Source organism: Vipera ursinii (assembly GCF_947247035.1).
Source record: "Vipera ursinii genome assembly, chromosome: 1".
NCBI lineage: Eukaryota > Metazoa > Chordata > Lepidosauria > Squamata > Viperidae > Vipera > Vipera ursinii.
The window spans coordinates 288793789-288811253 of NC_139512.1; the positions used below are offsets into that span (position 1 = coordinate 288793789).

At 40.1% G+C, this 17465-nt stretch overlaps 1 protein-coding gene across 1 annotated transcript; it reads right to left on the reverse strand.

The window, feature by feature from the left end:
* Positions 1-747: 747 nt before the first annotated feature.
* Positions 748-6977, reverse strand: MAP1LC3C (microtubule associated protein 1 light chain 3 gamma). Its single transcript, XM_083358047.1, has 4 exons — positions 6709-6977; positions 6264-6319; positions 5605-5711; positions 748-3789 (listed from the first exon to the last, which is right to left on the reverse strand). Exons 1-4 carry the CDS (start codon positions 6767-6769, stop codon positions 3579-3581), a joined length of 435 nt encoding a protein of 144 aa, XP_083214173.1. The 5' UTR covers positions 6770-6977; the 3' UTR covers positions 748-3578.
* Positions 6978-17465: the final 10488 nt, after the last annotated feature.

The following is a 17465-nucleotide window of genomic DNA, read 5'->3' on the forward strand; positions in this document are numbered from 1 at the left end:
TTACAAAGTTGCAATCTTCATTTTTCTAATTTTCCAGTGGATGCCCCAGCTCCTCCCCTGGCAATAAAACTAGGCATTATGGTAGCTATGATAAATAGGATAACAATTTGTACCAGGCTTAGATTATTCTTTTTCCTACATTTCCAATCGAATAGAATCACCCATTTAGACCCATTAGTCATTGGTTTTCAGTTCCTGTGCTGAAAAGTCCATTTTTTCAGTAATTAACTACTACTGATCATAGAAGATAAGTAATCTCTAAACTGAATACAGTGTTAGACTACCAGTGCTCAATCAAATTTGGATTTGGAAACACAGCACTGCTTTCTCTTTCAACTGCATGCAATCCTACCTTCTTATAAGGATATAAATTATAAGTATGTGGTATAAGTATATAAAGGTATACTGTTAATGGTATAGGGTTTTTGTTTGAACAGGGGGTTGGACTAGAAGACCCCCAAGGTCCCTTCCAACTCTGTTATTCTGTTATTATTTTAAGAAGATCTCCATTCATTCATTCATTTATTCATGCATGCATGCATGCATTCACATTCCATTTGTATTGTTCAGTTCATTAATATAGCAGCTAGCTTAGTAGCTTCATACAGTACATATAATAAAAGCCAGCATTTACATACAATACATATACAATGTGTTTCTCACCCCACCCCACCCAAGATTCATACAGCCTCTGCTCTGTTGGGGTTTCAAATGGCTCTGAAGACCTGGTTCATTGCCCAGGCCTTTGGCAAGCATAATTGAAGAACACTTCCCCACACACACACTCCCCCCCTTTTGTTCCCATCTCCTTTGGTCATTTCTGCCATCTTTATTTTGGGAGGGGAATCCTTATTTTAAATGTTGTTAACCATTTGTAAACCATCCAAAGTAACTAGAGTTGGGCAGCATATCTATTTAACAAATTATTAAATTATTACTAGAACTTATTGTAATACATTTTAATACTGTACATGCCATTTTGGGGAATCTAGAGTCTCAAGAAATTTCAGTCCAGAGTCCTTTAGTTATATAATGTTTAATTTTTCTTCAGTTCATTCTTTTCGTAATGAAACAACAATATTTCAGTCTTTTACTCTCAAGAAAGAAGAGCAATTCAAGAGCAATCCAAAAATAGCAGAGTTAAAAGCTTGAACCTACTATTTGACTCTCTTAAAGAAAAAGAAGAAAGAAAAACATAGTGCACTCAGTTGTAAGTGAGAAATCCCTTCAGGGGCAATTATATTTTAGCTACTCTGAGGCATTGTATTTTACATACATTATTGCAGCAATTCTAACAATATCAAATGTCGGTCTTGCCAAACAGATATTATCCATATCTAAAAATTCTTACTTGAACAGAAAGCAGTTTGTTTCACAAAATAACAAAAAGGCATTTAACAAAATACACATGATAAATGTGCACCGCTCCTGCAGGCCCAAACGTAAATATGGACTAGAAAAAAACATTTACTTTAATGAAGCCATGTCATCTTGTTAAAGCACAAATGCATGTCATTTTTAGAAACGCACAAGAAGTTGTCGGACTACTTATATATATTCAGAAAAAAAAGATTTTAAAGGATAGTTTTTAAAAACCTGATTATGTGAGTTGTCATTCTAATTTTTTTCAACACATACAGATGCATTTTCACTTCACAAAAATGCATCAAGTATAACTGGATAAAATATTCTTATATTAGGTTAGGGTCTTTACATGTGAGTTGGGACGTGTCCATCAAATAAAGCTTTGTGTCTTACCAGATCAACATTTCTCTTCAGATCACCACAAATGACTCCTCATTTCATGTCACTATTTTGGACATGAAATATATCTCAGTTTTCCTGTCTATGTTAGAGTTAAAACTCACAGTATTCTCTGGTTTGAATACCAGCAACTCTGCAGTCTGTCCCTTTTAAAACAGATTTCCAAGTCATTTGGACAATAAGAGGCTACCAGCAGGTTTATAAATTGAGAGCAACCTTAAGTCAGCAGAGTTTTATTGAGATAGAATTATCTTAAATATGACACTGATAGAAGATCTCAAAGGGGTGGTTTTATTAGCTGGCTTTAGACTAAGTAGCTTGTCATACTGGAGCACTTTATGAGCTACAACATATGATTATATAGCACACCCATATGTAAACGTGTATATTCACACACACACACACAGCTCATCTTCATATTATAATCTTATCTTCAATCAAAGTTAAAGCTCAGAGCAGAGTTCAAAAGACAAGAACGCAGCCTTGTGATAAAGCTACTGTTCTAGCTTCTGGAGTTGCTGCCTCAGCACCAAAGCTGAGTTAGTCACATACAAGTTAAACAACTGCAAGATGCCATATAGGAATTGGCATTCCTGTTTAAGCAGCTATGTTCTTGCATTACTGCCATCCCCTCCCCCCCGTCACAACTCACATACTAATTTTTAGCAATTGGTATCTGAGGAGTGTGTGTGCACGCAATAATGTCCTCTGAAGGACTGATGATTACATGCCCTCAAGTTGTGGTCAACTCTTGGTGACCATATAGATTTTCTTTATGATATTCTGTTCCTAACCTGGTCTCTCAGCAACACCGATGATGCATTCATTGTTATGGTCACTGAGTCTATCCACCTTGCTGCTTGTTGTCCTTTTCTCTTTCCTTCCACCTTTCCCATCATTAGAGTCCATTATATTCCACCCTATTAGTCTCAATCCTACATGCTGCTTCTGTGTAGTTGTAGTAAAGGGGGCAACTTCTAGAGATCCTTGGTGGAGCAGTTGGCTAATGCCTCCTTAAGTAACACCAGCTGCCTGCAATAAGTGCAGGTTCGCATCCCACCAGGCTCAAGGTTGACTCAGCCTTCCATCCTTCCGAGGTAGGTAAAATGAGGACCCAGATTGTTGGGGGCAATAAGCTGACTTTGTAATAATGCCGCTTGGGGTGTGTGTGAAAGCCCTAACAAGCAGGCATATACATAGAATGAAGGCTACTGCTAAGCTTGTAAGCCGCCCTGAGTCTTCGGAGAAGGGCGGGATATAAATGGAATTAAAATAAAAATAAAAAATAGTCTGTGAAAAGACATTGTCCTGTAAAGTTTGCAGTGCCATCATACTCATCAGCAATATTCCTCTTGGAGGAAGAAAGCAAATGGCTTTGATAAAAGCAGATAATATAAAAGCCAGGGCTGCAATGTTCAGCTAACTATGACAGCGTGCTACTCTCTAGTGCACATGTTATTCTCTATTAAGCAGACAATTCCTATCCAGGTCATTTAACTTGGTTATAAAATCTCATGATTTTCATTCATCTCCAATTACCGTAACAGTTTTGAAAGCAGATACATGATTTCAAGGTAACACTGAAGCATATCACTAACTTCTTTGGCTGGCAAGGAACCAAATTATGAAACTATGTGTCCATGTCATTTGTTTGGGATGGTTTATCCCACTCCTCAGTTCTTTAGTTGGGTCTTGCCAACTCCTGGGCCATTAATTTTGCAGAAGAGCCCCCGTTAGGCAGAGCACCTTTCATCCTCAAGTAATTTGAATGATGCACAGTTCACTGTTCAGCCACGCTGTCACCAAGAGAAGACTTATCTTTTTAGGAGATATTCATTACATTTTAGTTTGGAAGTAGCTATGAGATCTCCAAACATCTCCTGGGAAGCATATGTCATGTATACAAATCCATCTTCATCTTTGTAATCTCGGTATACTTCAGCCAGTGTTAAAGACATACTGGCTAAACTCTTGTTGTTTATCAGTAGGTAGAAAGCTTGAGTAGCACTCAGTGCCATTCTGCTTCTGGATTAACAAAGAAAATAGACATATTTCTAAAATGTGCAAATTCCTTCATAGTATATAGACAGTAGATTAGTTAGACATATGCAAAGTTGCCACCAGAAAACCTCATATTGTTCTTTGAAATAGAGGTAAGGAAGAAGATGGATTTTTAAGTTGTCCAGACTATCCAAGAAAAGATACATATTCCATTTTTATGGGATACATTTTACAGTATTTAGTAGGTTTTTTTACATTTATTATTAAAATTTAGTATTTATTTATTTTTGTTCCTTCGTGTCAGTTTTTAACTCCTTGTGACTGCCTGGGCTAATCTCTGCAGTTTTCTTGGCAACGTTTTTCAGAGGTGGTGGGCCTTTGCCTCCTTCCTAGAGCTGAGACAGCAACTGGCATTAAAGTCGCCCTGCTGGCTCTGTGCCTAAAGCAGAACTAGAACTCACAGGCTCCTGGCTTCTAGCCAGATGGGTTAACCACTGCACCAAATTGGCTCTCAGATATTTATTTAGCTTGCTTGTCATTAAGGCATTTATTATAGGTATTTAGATTCCATAGTGAGCACAGTACAGGAAGGTTACAAACAGCAAAGATAATTCAACTTGTTCCTAGAGCGTAGAGGCTAGGAAAGGTTGAGGGTGGAGTTCCTTACCATTTTTCACTAATCTCAGTTAATTTTATCTTGCTGTTTAAATGCACTCTGTTTTTTCATGTAGCCACGAAGCACATTATTTTTTTAAAAAATATAGTGTACTTCGTAATAAAAGCTTCTAAATATTTTTTTATAATTGGATGAATGAAGATTAGATATTCTGAGCACAAGCCATAGCACTATTTGTGCAATTCTATTGGGCAACACATATTGTATAAGTCTATGACCTTGAAAATGGCACTTAATAAGCATTCCAAGTTGCTGTAATCTCACTTTGTATGTACTGCCTTATTTTACTTGCCTATAAGAGATTCTAATCAGTTTTGATATCAGCAATAGTCACAGGAGCTTAAAGAATTCTTGAAGCAGTAGGGCTGGGATAAAAATAATGCTATGCAAATAGTTCTGCAGACCTGAAGGCTTTTTGGATTTATCCTTCTTAAGTGCCCTCGCCAGCCCATAGCAAGCAATTTTTTAAAAAGAAGTAAAACTTGAAAGTAAATTACTAGATGGAATCAATAAATAATCCATTTTTCCAAATCAAAAATTCCTAGTTACATCCTGGATTCTGAAGAATAAAATTTCAATATTTATTTCAAGATATACACATGTGTTTAGGATAGCTTTACCTAAATTAGTACTTTCCCTCTATGTTGGGCCATTGTCAATATTGGGATTGAAAGCTGAACATGTCTGGACTGCATTGGACTGGGGAAAACTATCTGAGAATAAAAATAGTTTGAAATACATTTAAAGCTAATAACTGCATCATTTTTAAAATTATACCATGGTTATTTGTTGTACAAAACTCTTCTTGGATGAATACATGGTTGACAGGAACAGTCTAAGAACTTTAAAAAAAAACCACAGAGGAGGTGGGAAAAAGGTGGGACTGTATTAATCTAGCATTTTCTCACCATAACTTTGTGCAAATAATGAGGAATACTTTGCAAGAGGGCTCAAACGACTGAATCTCATCAAAGCAAGGGGAGAAAAGTCACAGGAAGGTGTTGGGTAACTGAAGCCATATTACTGCAAAGTTCCCAAGTGTTTTTTTAGAAGCCCCCCCCCCCCCACCAACAGCAAAAATAGACAGGCAAGGAAAGGGGTGTGCACAGAAGCACGGACAGCCGACAAATAATAAATAGCCTATCTGTGGCCGTGCTACATACCTAATGATGGTTATAAACTGTGTCATAGTTAACTCTTGTGGCACCAGAAACTTCGTTTTGTCCAAGAGGGGGAGGTATTTTTCTTTCTGATATCTCTCGACAATTACCTGATGCAAAAGAAGAAAGCACGACATGTTTAAAAGCAATGTGGGAAGCAGGCCACGCTACCAAGTGGAAACATCTACTCCTATCAGCAGGAGACAATCCTAAGCACCCTTATTGTTATCGACAGAACGGAATGAAGTCAGCGATACCGCTGGCCAAAATGCACTCAGGTACATTTTAAAAGAAAAAGAAAGAAAAAAGAAACTAGTTCAAGGGTCTGCAACCTTGAAAACTTTTTAAGACTTGTGGACTTCAGCTCCCAGAATTCCTCAGCATAGCATAGCTGGCTGAGGAATTCTGGGAGCTGAAGTCCACAAGTTGTCAAGGTTGCAGACCCTTGAACTAACTAGGCCAGCGTTTCCCAACCTTAGGAACTTGAAGATGCGTGGACTTCAACTCCCAGAATTCCCCAGCCAGCATAGCTGGCTGGGGAATTCTGGGAGTTGAAGTCCACGCATCTTCAAGTTCCTAAGGTTGGGAAACGCTGAACTAGGCAAACGCCAGGGGCGTTTAAGCAGAGAAGAGAAGAGAAGGGAACGAAGAGAGAGACTTACGGGCACTTTTGTCGGGAACTTCCCACGAATGCCTGCCACTTCTTCCACTCGGGTGGCTGTGGGAAAAAAAAAAAAGACAAGACGATCCATTAGTTTTCCAAACGGGCCGTTGAGGTGAAAGACCCCCTCCTCCCAAGGCAGCAGGTAGCGGATTTCAGACGGTCAGTCCTCCAAAGCCCAGCCGCCTCCACGGGAGCAGCGCCTACTGGTCAGATCCCCGCAGGCCTTTTCCTCTTCTCGCCTCCGAAGAGCGCTGGAAAGGCCCCCAAAACTCCCGACCGGGGGGGGGGGAGTTTGGAGCAACCCCCATTCCCGATCACAGAGGGGAAAGGAAGGGAGAAAAAAAATCGTCCCACGGAGCTGAGTGGTTCCCTCCGAATTTAAGGGAAAGAAACCCCCCAGCCCGATTTCCCAAGCGGGAAATTTCCCACCCTCCACCACTTACCAAAACTTTTTCTTTGCTTGAACGGCCTGGTGGGCTGGCAGTTGTGCTGTAAAGGTTGCATTTCCCCCCCACCCCCACCCCTCCCGCTTTTCAAAAGAGCCTGCCTAGGAGGAGGAGGAGGAGGAGGAGGAGGAGGAAAAAAAACAACACACTACACGCACTTCGGCCCCGCAACAGCTACGCTCTGAGTCTACAGCCGTGCAGAAGAGCCCCCTTTTGAACGACCGGCTTGCGACATCCACGTCACTCACACACACACACACACACACACACACTCACACTCACACTCTCTCTCTCTCTCTCTCTCTCTCTCTCTCTCTCTCTCTCTCTCTCTCTCTCTCTCTCTCTCTCTCTCTCTCTCTCTCAGAGAGAAAAGCCGCCGCTTTCGCCCCGCGCCTTCCCGGACGGGGTGGCCGAGATCAAAAATGGAAAGGTGGGTGTTGGAGACCAAAAACCAAACCAAACCAAACAAAAAACAACAACCGACGCTCGGGACGAGAATGCCTGCAGGCTGGCGAATCCCATCTTTTCTCTGGTCCAGGCTGGCCCACGCGCAATCTTTGTCTCCCTGCAAAGCTTGGGTGGGGGGGGGTCGCTGTGAGAGAAAGCTATTCGCTAATAAGAACGATCATAAACAATTCGCTAACAGCAGCCCGGTTACTGGTGGGACAATATTGGAAGGAGGATAGTTTGCCCACTGTAGAAGAATGGGTGTTTAAAAGTTTCGAATCCTGCAGAAACGTCTAAGATTTCTGCTTATTTGAAAGATCATTCGCAGGAAAGATATATTTCAGTTTGGAGGAGATGGATAGATTATATTCAGAACAAATATGGGACTAAAAAGTTCCATTTAGCTTATGAGTAGATTTCAGTGGGAGATTGTTATTGGTACTTTGTTGGTAGTTATGTTAAAGGGGAGTTAAAGCACATTATGAATTTGGTTAATTGTATATTATGCATAATTTTTATTTAGAATGTGATTATTGTAACTATAATCCTGTATTTAGCTCTGGGAAGTAGAGGGGGGGAAGTGGCCGGGTTTGGGGTGGGGGGGATTTGGGGATATATTGTAAAATTTTGTTTTTGTAAAACTCTTTAATAAAAAAAAAGATCATAAACAATTCGCAGTTTTATGATTTTCTCTGGAGTGGAGGATCTATCCTAGACCGTTTTGTTTGTTTGTCTGTTTGTTTTGTTTTGACGTGGGAACGGTTCCTGTCCACTCTGCACCCGGGAAGTATTTTTCGGGTGATGTAAACATCAAGATGAGCGCCTGACACACACACACACCACCCCCACTGAGATGGGTTGAAGGTATAAACCTTATGACTTCCGTCTCTAGTTACAGAGAGGTAAATCAGCTGTTCTGGGATGGTGGTGACTTTAGTCAGTTCATTTCCTGAGTGCTGGGATGGCACACAGAGGATCGGTTTGCTGCTGTCCCATCTTTGTGTATCTGTGGACAGAGTAAGCTGTGTAATAGTCTGTCACACGGACACAGCTGGGTAACCTGGGGGTCATAAAAATAACTTATTTTAAAGGCAATAGCTATTTATCTCGCAGGGTTCCTACAAGAGCTGTATTGTTCAGGGGGCTGTAATTTCATCTGTTGTGGCTGCAGTCCCAGCTGCCTTGCTAATTCAGGTTAATTATAGCACTTGTTCTGCTCTGAGGAAAGCCCTCTTGAGTCTAGTGGCATAGCAAGTAAATACAGGATTGCACCCTTAACGATTGAAAGTTGTTGATAAGCTGGTAATTGGCCTGCTGGTATCTGGTGCTGCCCCTTTGTTGGACCTTTCATTACCAGGTAGGTTTTGCCAGATGTTAGCCAATCCTCAATTTCACCTCTTTGCAGTATGTTGATAAACTGCTTGGCAATGAATGGGTGTAGACTAGACAGATGTTTCAACCACAAACCATGAAGTTCATCTTCACCTGGTGCTGACCAGTTCTTGATTTTCTTTGCCCCTTTCTCCACCATTTCTGCTGTGATTGCAAGTTCTCTCATTTCGTTTCAACTTTATTATTATTATTATTATTATTATTATTATTATTATTATTATTATTATTATTATTATTATTATTCTCATCCATCTCCTTAATCCAAGCTTCTTCTTGTATTTCTTTGGGTTGTCCACAGCTGTACCCAGAATGTACTGTGCTTTTTTTTTCCTATGGCAAGCGTTGACAGGTTCAGTGCAGTCACTGCAATGATGGATTGATAGAAACATTTCTGATTCAACTGAATTTGGAGATTCTGCCTATGGTGTGCAATTCAAGGTTTTTAACTGCTGATCTTTTGGTTATAGTTGTTATTTCTTATTTTACTACCCAGTCCCATCAGGAGCTCATTAGAGAGTTGGCCTAATCTTATGAAGATGGAAAGGTGAAATAAACCTGGGTCTAGATTGTTTAAATATGACATTCAGCTCCTGATAATTGGTCTGTGTACCATATCAGTTAACACAGCGACAAAGTAGAACAGTCGCATCCCACAAGATAAAAGCTGAGAGAGAAAAAAACAGAAATTCCCCAGTATACCTATCTGAAACCTACCCTAATGATAGGAATAGAATTGCAACAAAACCGTGTTCCCAAACATCAGTTCTTGAAAGTGGTCCAGATGGTGTCAGAAGATGTCGAGATATATGCAAGCACAAGCAGAGACAAATTACCCCATTGTTCCCTCTACAAGACCATCCAACAGAGCAACTAAAACTGGCCTGAAACCGCTCTAGATCAATTTCATTCAGAAATGCTTGGAGTTGTTCTACCGACAATTCTGTTGGCTGGAATTTAGAACAGTGAGTAGGCTTTATTTGGCTTTAGCAACACTACAGCAGTTTTAAAGCATCTTGCTTCTTAGGTTTCATCATGGATCTTCTTATTTTGAGAAATAATGCAGTGTGCTGTTTTGTCAGAAAAGGGTAATAATAACATACATCATATATGCATAATATTGCACTCAGAATAGTAAATCTCATAGAAATCAATGAGTCGATCTGAATGCTTACTTTCAATTTTGGCATTCAAATTGCCACCATTTTTATGTCTGCAGATTATAACTCATTGTATAACTCATTGCCTTTTGTAATCTTACAGATGCGCTGAACTGCAACTTCCATTGCCTGAATTGGAACTGGAATTATATTACAGTTTGGGGAAGGCCATTAGCCTTGGGTTGATGTTCTTTGTCTTTTGTTTATTCAAGAGTGTGTCTAACTGTGTCACTTCACGGCACTTTCCTAAGCTGCATGATTCTATTCCTTATATTTCTTTCAGCCTTCTTTACTTTCTGACTGTACATCCGTCTCACTGTTGCATTAATGTTTCCTGTTCAACTGAACTTAGCATTTGAAGCATCCTCTCTTTTGGTGCATTCTTTCTTGGAATCACTCTCAAACCATTTGTAATCATAGAAGCAACCCTGGATTATTTTTCCACACAAAAAGTCTGATACTTTTTTCAGGAATTTGCAGGTTATGCCATCACTCCACTTATCAGACTGGGTCTAGAATTACACGATCCTTAAAAATATGTCTTGCACGCACACAGTACTGAACAAAATGTTCCACAGAGATTTTCTGGAAGGCAACATTTCTGGTCTAGTAATGTGACCTTCTCCAAACTTATAATAGCAAAATAGGAAGTTTAACTGGCACTGGCTCGAAGAACTCAAGATTGTACAGAATATGTGCTTCACTGGGAGAGCCTCTCAGTCTTCGGAAGAGTTATGACAAATATTATGGGAAGCACTGAAGGTATGAAATAATGGTGTATCTTCCTGGATGCAGCAGAATTTACTCTAGGCGGTTGAGGGTGGTGAGAAATATAGGAGACGAACACTTTGATCTTAAGGAACGAAACAATAATAAAGGCAGTCAGCTGGGTTGGGTGGGTGCTCTTAATATACCATCATTCCATGGGTTTCATTTCCAGGTTTCATTTCCAAATTTTCCTTGTCCTTCCCAAAACACAGGAATGAACACAAGAATAGTTTGCAAGAATAGTTGTGAGTTGAAGGCAGAACTATTGATCACTGAACTAAATCTACTTCCTCAATATCATTCCCAAACGTGGTCAGTTTCGAAGTGACCAAAGGGCCCCTCCCCTTCAAACTAGTTGCAGTCATCTCATCATTTGCAAGGCTAGAGATCACAGCAACAACAGAGCAGGATCAGAACTCTGTTGAGGATTTTTGAAAAAGATAGGCGTCATGGTTCTGATAGATTAAACCTTTTAAAAGAACTTCAAGGCAAGAATTCTTCCTTAAAGAACATTTTATTAGGAAATAAAGTATCGGCACTTACGTAGTTGAACCCAAGACTGAGATTCCCTCCCCGCAGATGCAAAGTAACAAGTTGCAATTCCCACCCCACAAAAGCTGTCATAAATCACATTCCCCAATTAGTGCAAAATGCCAGCTATTCCCTCCGGCCCCTCAGCCCACCAAAACCTTATGAGACAATGTCCTTGAGTTCCCATGCTTCTACATTGTTATGGCTAGCTAAACCCTCAGGCATTAACCCCATTCTCCCCTTCTACATCTGAATTCTAAGAGAATAGAAAAGGCACATTAAAAGCAAATGTAAAATGGCTGCTGAATCTCAGTTGTCAGAGCGTTGACATCCATTGTCACAATAGGTTGGATTGGAGTCTTTTGTTCTAATATTGAGGGCATTTATTTTCTGAAATAGCCCAAGTCTTCTCTGGAGTTTTGGCTTCATCCAGGCTTGGAGCACTTTTCAAGAGGCATTTTTTTTCCCCAGTTGTTTTTTCTAGTTGTTTTTTCTAGTCTGAAGATACAAAGGATGGACTCTGCAATGACGTGCAAATCTTGTAAAATGTAATTAGGACAATAATAGGAGTTTGTGTGATCAAAGCAGAAGATGGCCATTCATTTTTTTCACAATTAAGTCTCTCACCTACAATTTAACTAACTTATCAAGTCACAAAACCATTATTTATTTATTTATTCATTTTAGCAGAAATTAGCAGCACTTCACAAATAGCTTGAGAGCCACAAAGATACCTTTTATGATTCCTTGGTTCTAGGTCAGGGGTGGGGCCACATCAGCATTGTGGTTGCCCTTGGTGTGGCTGGGTGAGCATGGCCAGCTTGATGTCACTCATGTTGGGGGGTGCCTGTTGAGGACCAGGTGGGGCTGTGGGGGGGATTAAGGGCACAGGACCAGGGCAGGTGTCCACCTCCACTGGAAGAGTCTCACCCCTCCCGGGCTGCATGGGAGGCCCCAGGTGGCGGCGTGGACTGCCCAGGACCCTGGGCAGTGGTGGATGGGTGCATGGCCCAGCTCTCAAGGTCCTAGGGCACTAGGACCCCATGACCAGCCCGGCACTGCTTCCTGGGGGTTGTCTTGTCACACATGGGGCATTTCCTGGGCTGGGTTTGGGCAGAACAGGGAGGGGAGTCCTGGTTGCCTCTTGGGGATGGGGGCTCCCCACCCTTCCCTTTTGCTGGGGCCATCGGGGGTATGGTGGTGGGCGGGAGGCTCATACCATGTGTGCAGTGGACCTGGAGGACAAAGTTGAATGGCGGGGGCCAAACAGGCAGGGGCCATGGCATGACAGTGAGGTGCCAGGCTGGGGTGGGCCAGGGCCGGAGTGTGGGGACAGCTCTCTTGCCATCTCAAGGCAGCCCCGTGGGCCAAATCTGGGCCCATTGCAGGCCGGATCCAGCCTGCAGGCCTTGAGTTTGACACATTTGCTCTAGGTTGTTCATCTGGACCTGTGGCAGGAACAGCCACCAGACTGCAAGGGATGATCACAAGTGTCATCTGAACCATCTAGATATGAATCTGGGATTTTACTAAAGTAAAAAACCCCAGCAACAAGCATTTCTTTGAAATTGGCAAATTCACTTCCAGGAATAAGAACCCAGATGCATACAGTAAAGGCAATAGCCCTCTTGAGTCTAGTGGCATAGCACGTAAGTACAGGATTGCACCCTTAACGATTGAAAGTTGTTGATAAGCTCTCTCTCTCTCTCTCTCTCTCTCTCTCTCTCTCTCTCTCTCTCTCTCTCTCTCTCTCTCTCTCTCTCTCTCCCCCTCTCTCTCAATATTTAAATATTTTCCAGGTAAAATCAGGTGTCTCCATGACACAGTTCTATTTCTATCATCTGTCTGCTTGTTGTCTGTCTGTCTCTCCATCTATCTATCACCTATCATGTCTGTCTATCTATCTATCTATCTATCTATCTATCTATCTATCTATCTATCTATCTATCTATCTATCTATCTATCTATCTATCTATCATCTACTATCTTTGCAATCATTTTACCAAAAATGTGGAAAAAGAGTTGAATTGATTTTGAATAAGCACTTCTGTCATCTAAATGTTATCTAAAACATTTAGCTATCAGGTTCAGAGGATTTCCCAAGAGTTAAATTGAACTGAGGCTGTAAACTAAGAATCGTCAACTTAAAAACAAAATAGATTTCCCAGGTATTTGTTACATCTTGATGTCAGACTGATTTTTTTAATTGCTTTGGGTTTTTCCTAAGTTTTGTAGGGTTTGGTCTTACTTTTATACAGTCTTTTGTCCCTAAAGCTTTCATTTTACCTGCATTTGGGAAAGATCACAAAGTAGGAAAAACATGCAAAACATTATTTTTGGATTCTTTCCAACCAGTTTGTGTTTGTCTGAATGTGCCCATTGGGAAATATCAGATGGGCTGTGGAGCTGATGATGGAAAGAAGCAGAGAAGAGAAGGAAATTTAGAAAAGAACAGTCGCCACAATAAGCATGAACTAGGAATGTTTTTCTTGAAATGCTTTTCTTCCCAGCCTAATCTGGCCCGCTTTCAAATTCAATCTTTCTTCTCCCCTTTTTGTATGATTTAACTTTTAAACCCAAGAGCCATAAAAATAAAATTCTATGGACAGGTTGACCTATATCCCTCTTATCTTCACTTTGTTTTTCTTAAATATCATTGTTCCAAACAAATCAATGTACAATACTTTTAAAGAGAATTTTTTTTCAATTTTTGCTTACTTCACTAAATGACTCTGAAAAATTTCACAACATATTGCCACATTATATTTGTGTAAAAATAGGAGTGATCTGGCCAACATCATTGTTTCAGGATAGTAGGACTTTTCAAAGTATAAAAGAGCCAGATTAGGGCAGCTAAATATTTAACTAAGAGTTTACTTTCAGGTGGACGTCAGCAAAGACAAAATAACCATGACCGTTCTCTTTTGCCTAAATAGAGTTGATTGCATTGTTTGGACAAATTAGACGATGCAGTTGTAAATACCAGAGTGGACAACTTGAAATTATTTGTTTTGGACATTTATGGATGAAAAACGTACCTTTTCTGATTAATGATTAATTAGCATTAATTGGAAACAATCATATAAAACCTTGTGTTACTAATTGCCCTATAATTAAGAGTTGCTTCTGACTAAATTGTTCCTTTGATCCACCTTTATTAAATTTTGAAATTATTCTAATGCTAGAGAACCTGACCATTTCAGAAAATACTGCATATCAAGTTGGATCTGGTTAATATTTGGATGGAAGACCACCAGAAGGTACTGTAACTGCAGATTAGATTGAGAAAAATAATAATAATAAAAAATCCTGAAGAAGCCAAGGACATGCCATTTTCCATATTGTCGTCAAGAACAATATGAAGTCATAATGACATCACCAGAGATTAAGCTATCATAAGAAGAACAAATAATTACCTTTGTCATTTGAAGAATCAAAAGGGATTGATTCATACTGAATAGAACCAAATCAGTGCTAGGTTTGTGACTACACACCTTATATTTAGGTCATATTATCTGCTGCACTACACATTAGAAAACCCTATCTTGGAGAAGTTACCTTGGATTAGCAATGGTGGAGTCAGAACAATTAACTGGCTAAACCTAACATTCTGCCATTTTGATTGAATTTTATTGGATACATGGAAAACCTCAGATCCTCAACTGTAGCACTGGACAACAACAGGTTTAAGTGAACTTACTTCCGTAGCTGCCATCTCCACCCAGGCCTATAAAATAGGATGGCATTAATGCTAAAACATTTTTTCAAGTTCTATGTATTCTACAGGCAAATGTCTTCAGTACTGGGACAGGATTGTGTATAAAACAGCTCTGTTTGCCTGCCATATTTAATCATGATACTGTTCTCCTGATACAAATCACAGAAGGGTCTCAATAATTTATTTCCCACAATATTCACCTCAGGATCTCTGACTGTTAGACCTTTGAAGTGGTCCTGACAGGAAGAAAGACAATAAATATTAGTTCTACCACAACATCGGAGTTTTTTTTCATCCAGAGTAAAAGGAAGGGAAGAGAGCTTTCTTCTTCCTTTGCTGCAGATATCGTGAACATTATTTATTTTTAAGACTGAGAAGATTCAAGAGGTGGTGGAATTATGTGGTTATGGTCCGTCTGTAGCTCCTTTGGATTCATGTTCCCCTACTTTTTAAATTTCATGTGGCTCTTGAGGAAACCATCCCTAAAACAATATTATCAGCCCCATATATTTTCTGTCCCCTTGATTCGTTTCCTTCTTTCATCTGTGTGTCAGTTTTTGTCATAGGTTGTTGGGTTGTTGATAGACATTCCCAGTTTCCCTCAGGCATACTTTCACATGGCCATTATTAAACAATACTTCAGTTGATCTCTGTATTTTCCATCCATTCTCTAATGTAAAGGGGAGAGTTTGAATGAAACTGAAATCCTCCAGGCCATTCATAGAATCCGTATTTGGGAGAGGAGAACTGAGATATGTTTAAATTAGGCAACAAATGATTCTGTATCCACTCACTTTTTGTTACTGGCACTGCTGATCTTCTGTCTAGCTCAGGGGTAGGCAGCCTTGGCTCTTTTATGACTCATGGACTTCAACTCTCAGAATTCCTGAGCCGGCATGGCTCAGCTTGGAAACCTCTCCCTTTTCCATCAGCATGGCTGGCTCAGGAATTCTGGTAGTTGAAGTCCATGAGTCATGAAAGAGCCAAAGTTGCCTACTCCTGGTCTAGCTTAACCCTCATTTTCCAGTGTCTTCCCACCACTGATTCCCCTACTTTCAGGTTTCATATTTTCAATTGATTAGAAATATCTTAATTTTCATTCTTAATGATGCAGGTAGTCTTTCACTTACAATCATTCATTCAGTGACTGAAGTTACAACTGAAAAAAGTGACTTATGAGTGGTTTTTATATTTAACGATCACTGTAGCATCCACATGTTTACATGATCAAAATTTGGGCATGTGGCAACTGGCATGTACTGTATATATGATGGTTACACTGTCCCAGGGTGATGTGGTCACCATTTGTAACCTTCCCAGCTGGATTCCGACAAGCAAACTCAGTGGGCGAGTTGGATTCACTTAATGACTGCAGAATTCACTTAATAGCCGCAGTGATTTGCTTAACAGTGGTGGCAAAAAGTTGCAAAATGGGGCAAAACTCACTTAACAACTGCCTTGTTTAGCAATAGAAATTTTGTTTTCAAATGTGATTGTAAGTCAAGGGCTACCTGTATAAGGTTAGCAGTTGGCTCTTGGCTCCTTAATTTGTCTTTTTAATTTCATATCGTAATTATTCCAGTGTTATTTAGGCATAAACCTTTCTTCTTTTTTCAGATGACACAGCATGGAATTCATTGTTGTTTTGCCTTGGGGTCACTTTGGCTTGGATACTATCACACAACGCTAAACATAACACCTAGAAAACACACATTATTTTTTTTTATCCTAATCACCCTGTTATTTAATTGTTTACCCTTCTAGTTTGTTTTTAGGATTATCAACTGTCTGCGTACTTGTCATGGATCTGAGGAATCTAATAACAGATGATAAGCTAAGGTGAACCTATATATATATATGAAGAGAGTGATTTTTAAAATCCTGTACATTCCAGTTTAAGAATTGAACCAGATGTGCTCGTTCCTGACCTCTCAGATTGCCAAGTATTCAGATGTAACACCAGCTGCCTGCAATTAGTGCAGGTTCGCATCCCACCAGGCTCAAGGTTGACTCAGCCTTCCATCCTTCCGAGGTAGGTAAAATGAGGACCCACATTGTTGGGGGCAATAAGCTGACTTTGTAATAATGCCGCTTGGGGTGTGTGTGTGAAAGCCCTAACAAGCAGGCATATACATAGAATGAAGGCTACTGCTAAGCTTGTAAGCCGCCCTGAGTCTTCGGAGAAGGGCGGGATATAAATGTAATAAAAAAAAAGTATTGGTTCATGCCCTGATCTGTATTATTGTAGCAGTTTGTTAGCTATATTTCCTGCTTTGATTCTTCCAGTACATTCACACACCATTCCACTGAGAAGAAGAAAAAACACAGAGTGCAGCTTGGAAAACCAACTGCAGCTGTATAAGAAGCTTTCAGCTGAGCTCAGTTAAAAGGTACTTGCACAACAAAGAGAAAGTGGGTTTAATCACCAAGGAGGTGAACCAGCAAGAAGCCAATTTCTGTAGAAAATCTATTAAGCTAATGTGCAAAAAGAACCTAGATTTGTATGGGAAGCTAAATGCGATAAATGGCTCTTTTGTTATGTCAGTAGCAAGAGGCAGAAAAAGGGAGATGTAGGATTGCTGCTTGAAAGGATGGTAGAATAATAACAAGTCACTAGGTGAAGGCAGAACATCACAACTCCTCTTTTGCTTTGGTCTTCTCTTCAAAGGGGTTTTGTATTCAGATGGACCTAATCAGAATAATTGAATAAGGAGGAAGTAGGAACCCAGATGAATAAAGAG

Coding starts and splice junctions, on each gene's coding strand:
- MAP1LC3C (XM_083358047.1), bottom strand. CDS start 6,769: ATGCAACCTTTACAGCACAACTGCCAGCCCACCAGGCCGTTCAAGCAA. Junction 6,320..6,708: donor CAAGCAAAGAAAAAGTTTTG/GTAAGTGGTGGA, acceptor TTTTTCCCACAG/CCACCCGAGTGGAAGAAGTG. Junction 3,790..5,604: donor CAGTTTATAACCATCATTAG/GTATGTAGCACG, acceptor TTGTTAATCCAG/AAGCAGAATGGCACTGAGTG.